Here is a 6,345-nt window from a genome sequence, read left to right as displayed (position 1 = left end):
ATTTTTGATATCTATGAAGGATCGATCAACGGGAGGCTTCAGAGTGCATGAAAACGGCGAGACTGACATGAGGGGATGCTATTGTGCGATAGCAGTGGCGAAGATGATGAAGTTGCTGACGCCCGAGCTGGAGGAAGGTACGTTGCTGTTGAAGCAACTAGTATGGAAAAATATGCACATGGTCAACTACAGTGCGTGCCAATTTCATATGCAAATGTGTGCTACTGCGGAGGGGTCGCTATCATCATAGTTCCAAACGGGTACTCTCATCACAAGACGCGTTCATAGCCATTGTTACATTGTATATGCGATATAGTTTCACAATGATTCTCAATAACCTCGGAAAAAATACACATTTGCATATTAAATTGACACGCTATGTACATGTGTTGGTGACAATAAGAAATTCTGAGAAAATTTTTGATAATTCTTAGTGTTTTCTGTACATTTCTATTCGAATTTGTATGTAAACACAGTGAGAAAATTGCCGAGTTGAACTGAGGAAAGCGAACAGTATTGGAATTTTCTCAAGGTGTGGTAGGGTATATCAGGAGATGCCAGACCTGGGAAGGAGGCCTGGCGGGCGAGCCTGGACTGGAAGCTCATGGAGGGTAAGGGTTGTGATAGTGAGATATGGGGAATTATTGAGGTCGAACAGATTAGTTTTTTTCCGCATATTTCGCGGAAATATGACGGCAAAATTTTTCCTGACGTTTTCTGCGATTTGTTCATGTGAAAGAAGTCGCTACTTTGAATGAATATTGAAAATTGGCATGTAGTCGGCATTCAATGAAATTTCTGTTAAACCTTAGAAATATTCATAATATGGGAATATGAATTTTTTTTCATAGTTGAACATTGTTATCATTATTTACTTTCACCCGTGATATGGAAAACACTAGTGAAAAACATATTTCGAGATGCAGTTACGTTATCGGTCGCGGAATCATACACGTCTTATAATTTACATATAACAAAAACGCTAATATTTATAATATGTCCTATATCGTAATCTATATGAAATCGCCTTTATGAAATTATGCCACTTCACGTAAAACGGGTGGAACTCCAATTCATACCGACGTTCCGCGTGGTCAGATATGGTTTCTGTGGTCTGGCCGCAGCTACTATGTTGGGTAAGGCAGAGGAGGCATTGAATCTCGAACGTCTGGCGAGATGGGTGTGTCAGAGGCAGCTTGCTTTTGAAGGTGAGCTCCTGTCGGTTCAATTCGATCAGCTTTTCAGTTGCGGTGTGAGCTAGTGTCTGAAAATATGCACTAAATATGAAAATTATCGGGAATTCTTGTTGGTTTTTGTACATTTCGTATGTGAAATTCTATAATTAGTTTTGGAAACTCATGAGCTCAGGTGAGGAAAGCGAACATATATTCCTATTCTAACACTCGCCGATGCGACACGACTTGGAATTCCATTATTTCGATCAGGTGGTTTCAACGGTCGTCCTAATAAACTGGTGGACAGCTGCTATTCATATTGGCAATACGGGTCGTTATCAATACTGAAAGCGTTGCTTGACATACCTGAGGTGAGTTTGCATCATCGTGGTGGTTTTCATGATATCTGTGTTGTGATAGAAAGAACAAGCCTGGTGTGCCCCTGAGCCCCTGCAGATGTACATCCTATTGGCATGCCAGGATAGGGAGAGAGGAGGGTTTAGGGACAAACCTGGAAAGTGAGATGAGACGTTATTGATATTATAATGGAGTTTCATCCGTGGTATGAGAAACACTAGTAAAAACATATGTATTTCGCATTCGACTAGGCGAAAACAAAGCAGTGAATAACGTGTAAAAATGTGATGTGTTTCACGTGAAACGGGGGGATGTAATTCTCCCGAGTAGTTGTAGTGAAAAGTGTAATTGTTTTCGGGGGAGCCATCTGTGCCCTCCCGATGGGTGTCTTCAATAGTCCCACTCTTCACGTGGAAATGTTTTCAATCCAATTCTCCTTGCGAACTTGGAGGTTTGCATGGAGTGTTACGACACTTGACGTAAAAAGGGTGAAACTCTATTAATAATTTCTAATTCCGGTAATCTCTATAATAACTTCAGTGCTAAGCAAACAGTTATGCATATCTAAATTTTCGAGGAGGCATTCTCCAACTCGAGAGTAATACGAAAATAGACCACGGAACGCTTCTAAAACGTTGGTGTCAATCGATTCACATTGTTAACATGTTGATATTACTCAAAGTTGACTTTCGAACTCTCGAAAATTGAAGGTATTGAAAATATTACTTTGCATAATTACGGTTTGGTTCACTTAGAGGGTGTGTTAACTATTTTAGTGGTATGAATATTATATGAAAGCACTAGTGAAGAACATATTACCTTGCAGAACATATTGAAAATATTACTTTGCATAATTACGGTTTGGTTGTTCACACTGTAGATTACCTTGTCTCAGGAATTGTGATTATTATCATACATGTTATGCGTTGTCGGGTATGGCTGCATCTCAATGGCACTGCGGTAGTCCTCCAGTAACACTAGGAGACAACACTACGTTAGTTCAGTCTGACGTGCTTTACAACATTTCAAAGGAGGCTCTGAGCAGACTGGAAAAGTAGGCAGCCTTGTGGTTCGTGTTCATTTGCAGTTCTACGCGAAGTGGTGTTAAACACTGTGAAAACACTTCGATATTCGCAGTGGCAGTGGCAGTGTTGGAGTAGGAATATATGTTTGTTTTCCTCAACTGAGCTCAGGATTTTCCAAAGCTAATCACTTATAGGAGTCTACATACAAATTCGGGTAGAAGTGCACAGAAACTAGTAAGAATTTTCTCATTGTCGCCAACACATGTAGTTGACCATGTGCCATATCTTCCCAGGCTGTGCAGTGGTTTGTGAAATAGGGTTTGCACTAGTGTTTTTCATATCACGGGTGAAACTCCATTAGTTTAAGAATCTGTCAGGTACTTCGAAGATATTCCCACAATCACTCACAAAGAATGTTTTAGCACTTGTGGAAATTGAAGAGGAGTTTCCATTTCATGCTATGATATTGAGTTTTAGCGGAGCGACGCGGCAGATTGACAGTCGTTCGTTTCAATGACACAAGTGTCCGATCTACTGCACGCTTCTGTATGTTGTAATTGTACTGCTGTTAGCGACCGTAGCGGTGGTACGGGCTTTTATACAGCTCCTTGTGGGCATGCGTAAGTGGGCAATCTCCTTGGCAGTGTTGGAGTAGGAATATATGTTGGCCTTCCTTAGCTGAGCTGAGTTGTTTTCTCATTATTTATAGAAGTTCTCACACGACTTGGGTAGAAGTGTACAGAAACCAACAAGAAATTGCAGAATTTTCATATTGTCACCAACACACAGTTGGCGAAGTGCATGTTTTTCTACACTGCCTCTTGAACTCTCCGTAGTTACCACTTGTGAGCTTGTGAAAATTACTTTTTGTTATTTTCCGAGAATGGGAATTACTTATCATGGTTTGAAATATGTGGCTGCTATCAGCGTTCCCGGGTTTCCAGGAAAATTTTCCAAGCTTGCTTGAATTGGTTTATGTGAATATTCTGACCGTTCATCATGCATGTGGTTTAGATATTGTGAAAGCTGTCTTCATCGAGTTTTCTGCCTCTCCTCGCGTATCACCTGTCGAGCCTCTGTGGGAGAAACCGGTATCTGTGGCAGGCTTATCGAACGAGGACAGATGAAGTGAGTGGGGGAAATCAAGAGCTTTCGCTACATGTGTCGATGATAATGTGGAAATCCTGAAGATTTTTTTTGGAAAATTCTTGTTAGTTTTTGTACACTACTACCACAACTCCTATACAAAATCTCATAGGAAATTCTTGAACTTAGCTGAGGATCGCTAAACGGTATTATATGATTGGTTTCCTTAGCTGAGCGCGTTCTCAAATCTTACTTAGCATGTTTTCGTGAAATATCGAATATGTTATATATATTCGCTCAACACTGCTTTGCAAGGGAGTGTAAAAGGTGATGTTGTGGTAGGTTCTCGAGCTCAGTAGATTTGGTTGCCGAACGAGTGACGCAGACCCGACGGAAAGTGTACGAAGTTATGAACAAGTCGAAGTTCGACTGTAGCGGCACTCCAGAGTAGCCCTTGGTGGCGTCTTGTGGCTTATCACGGACTTATGTTCAGGTATGATATGTTCTTGGCTGATCGGGAGGACATGGTTCAGCGTTTGCTGGATGATTCCGATGCATCTAAGCAACGATTGGCCCAACAGGAGCTCGAGCGGTGAGATTCATTGGGCGCATTTGGAGTTTGGAACGCTCTTCAAATCGAATCGTGTAAAGCATGGTGCGGGTCAATTTGATATGCAAAGAAATGTGTGATCTTTTCCGAGATCAATAAGGATCGATCTCTAATGTGGACATCACTATGAACATATATTCCTATTCTAACACTCGCCGAAGCGACACGACTCGGAATTTCATTATTTTGATTAGGTGGTTTCAATGGTCGTCCTAATAAACTGGTGGACAGCTGCTATTCATATTGGCAATACGGGTCGTTATCAATACTGAAAGCGTTGCTTGGCATACCTGAGGTCAGTTTGCATCATCATGATGGTTTTCATGATGTCTGTGTTGTAATAGAAAGAACAAGCCTGGTGTGCCCCCGAGCCCCTGCAGATGTACATCCTATTGGCATGCCAGGATAGGGAGAGAGGAGGGTTTAGGGACAAACCTGGAAAGTGAGATGAGACGTTATTGATATTATAATGGAGTTTCATCCGTGGTATGAGAAACACTAGTAAAAACATATGTATTTCGCATTCGACTAGGCGAAAACAAAGCAGTGAATAACGTGTAAGAATGTGATGTGTTTTACGTGAAACGGGGGGATGTAACTCTCCCGAGTAGTTGTAGTAAAAAGTGTAATTGTTTTCGGGGGGGGGGTATCTGCGCCCTCTCGATGGGTGTCCTCAATAGTCCCACCCTTGACGTGAAAGTGTTTTCAATTCAATTGTCTTCGCGAACTTGGAGGTTTGCATGGAGTGTTACGCCACTTGACGTAAAAAGGGTGAAACTCTATTAATAATTTCTAACTAGGCCTTCTCGGAGAAGGGGCGGAGCTCGGCATCCGGGTTCGATTCCCATGCCTGGCGTTTTTCTTCAAAAATATGTTTTTTGCACGGAAATCTACATGGTCCGGGCGGAACCCTAATTTCGTATTTTTCCTAGTATTCCCAGAGCGAGAGCTATCGTATGGTGTATAGCATGTGATCATAACCTCTCTAGATCGAGCTGGATAATTTGTTCGCATGCACGCACGCACGCACGCACGCACGCACGCACAAAGTGTTAGTAAAGTGAGAGAATACGCTCCGCTCGCTTCGCTCGCTCCGCAATTTCGGTAATCTCTATAATAACTTCAGTGCTAAGCAAACAGTTATGCATATCTAGATTTTCGAGGAGGCATTCTCCAATTCGAGAGTAATACGAATATAGACTACGGAACGCTTTTAAAACGTGTCAATCGATTCACATTGTTGTCATGTTGATATTACTCAAAGTTGACTTTCGAACTCTCGAAAATTGAAGGTGTTGAAAACGGTTGGTTGTTCACACTGTAGATTACCTTGTCTCAGGAATTGTGATTATTATCATACATGTTATGCGTTGTCGGGTATGGCTGCATCTCAATGGCACTGCGGTAGCCCTCCAGTAACACTAGGAGACAACACTACGTTAGTTCAGTCTGACGTGCTTTACAACATTTCAAAGGAGGCTCTGAGCAGACTGGAAAAGTAGGCAGCCTTGTGGTTCATGTTCATTGCAATTTTACGCGAAGTGGACTTCGATATTCGCAGTGGCAGTGTTGGAGGAATATATGTTTGTTTTCTTCAACTGAGCTGAGGAGTTTCCAAAGCTAATGACTCATAGGAGTCTGTGTACAAATTCGGGTAGAAGTGCACACAAACTAGCAATAATTTTCTTGTCACCAACACATGTAGTTGACAATGTTCCATATCTTCCCAGGCTGTGCAGTGGTTTGTGAATTATGTTTTTCACTAGTGTTTTTCATATCACGGGTGAAACTCCATAGGTTCAAGAATTTGTCAGGTACTTCGAGGATATTCCCACTATCACTCACAAAGAATGTTTTAGCACTTGTGGGAATTGAAGAGGAGTTTCTATTTGATACTATGATATTGAGTTTTAGCGGAGCGAAGCGGCAGATTGACAGTCGTTCGTTTCAATGACACAAGTGTCCGATCTACTGCACGCTTCTGTATGTTGTAATTGTACTGCTGTTAGCGACCGTAGCGGTGGTACGGGCTTTTATACAGCTCCTTGTGGGCATGCGTAAGTGGGCACCTGCTTGGCAGTGTTGGAGTAGG

The 6,345-nt window shown here is 42.0% G+C and overlaps 2 protein-coding genes across 3 annotated transcripts in view; one reads left to right on the top strand and one right to left on the bottom strand.

Annotated features, from left to right (window-relative positions):
- Positions 1 to 6,144, top strand: part of Pmar_PMAR025946 (protein farnesyltransferase beta subunit, putative) — a gene marked incomplete at its 5' end in the record, with an annotated part of 8,106 nt that extends 1,962 nt beyond the window's left edge. Inside the window, 7 exons of one of the 2 annotated variants that reach the window (XM_002777531.1) lie at positions 1 to 137; positions 533 to 611; positions 1,099 to 1,208; positions 4,448 to 4,548; positions 4,598 to 4,695; positions 5,593 to 5,751; positions 6,068 to 6,144. The exon at positions 1 to 137 is cut by the window's left edge and continues 4 nt beyond it. In XM_002777531.1, the coding sequence (XP_002777577.1) occupies positions 1 to 137; positions 533 to 611; positions 1,099 to 1,208; positions 4,448 to 4,548; positions 4,598 to 4,695; positions 5,593 to 5,751; positions 6,068 to 6,128 (745 nt within the window). In that variant the 3' untranslated portion in view covers positions 6,129 to 6,144. Of the gene's footprint in view, positions 138 to 532; positions 612 to 1,098; positions 1,209 to 1,445; positions 1,547 to 1,595; positions 1,694 to 2,427; positions 2,587 to 2,934; positions 3,013 to 4,447; positions 4,549 to 4,597; positions 4,696 to 5,592; positions 5,752 to 6,067 lie in introns of those variants that run through there. The other variant, XM_002777532.1, reaches the window with a different exon arrangement.
- Positions 6,145 to 6,221: 77 nt separating this feature from the next.
- Positions 6,222 to 6,345, bottom strand: part of Pmar_PMAR025945 (hypothetical protein) — a gene marked incomplete at both ends in the record, with an annotated part of 1,494 nt that continues 1,370 nt past the window's right edge. The window contains one exon of the mRNA XM_002777530.1: positions 6,222 to 6,345. Coding sequence (XP_002777576.1) covers positions 6,222 to 6,345 — 124 coding nt within the window.

This window comes from Perkinsus marinus, assembly GCF_000006405.1.
Source record: "Perkinsus marinus ATCC 50983 genomic scaffold scf_1104296951506, whole genome shotgun sequence".
Classification (NCBI taxonomy): domain Eukaryota; phylum Perkinsozoa; order Perkinsida; family Perkinsidae; genus Perkinsus; species Perkinsus marinus.
Note: the sequence above shows the minus strand (reverse complement) of the source record. Positions and strands in the feature narration are given on the sequence as shown.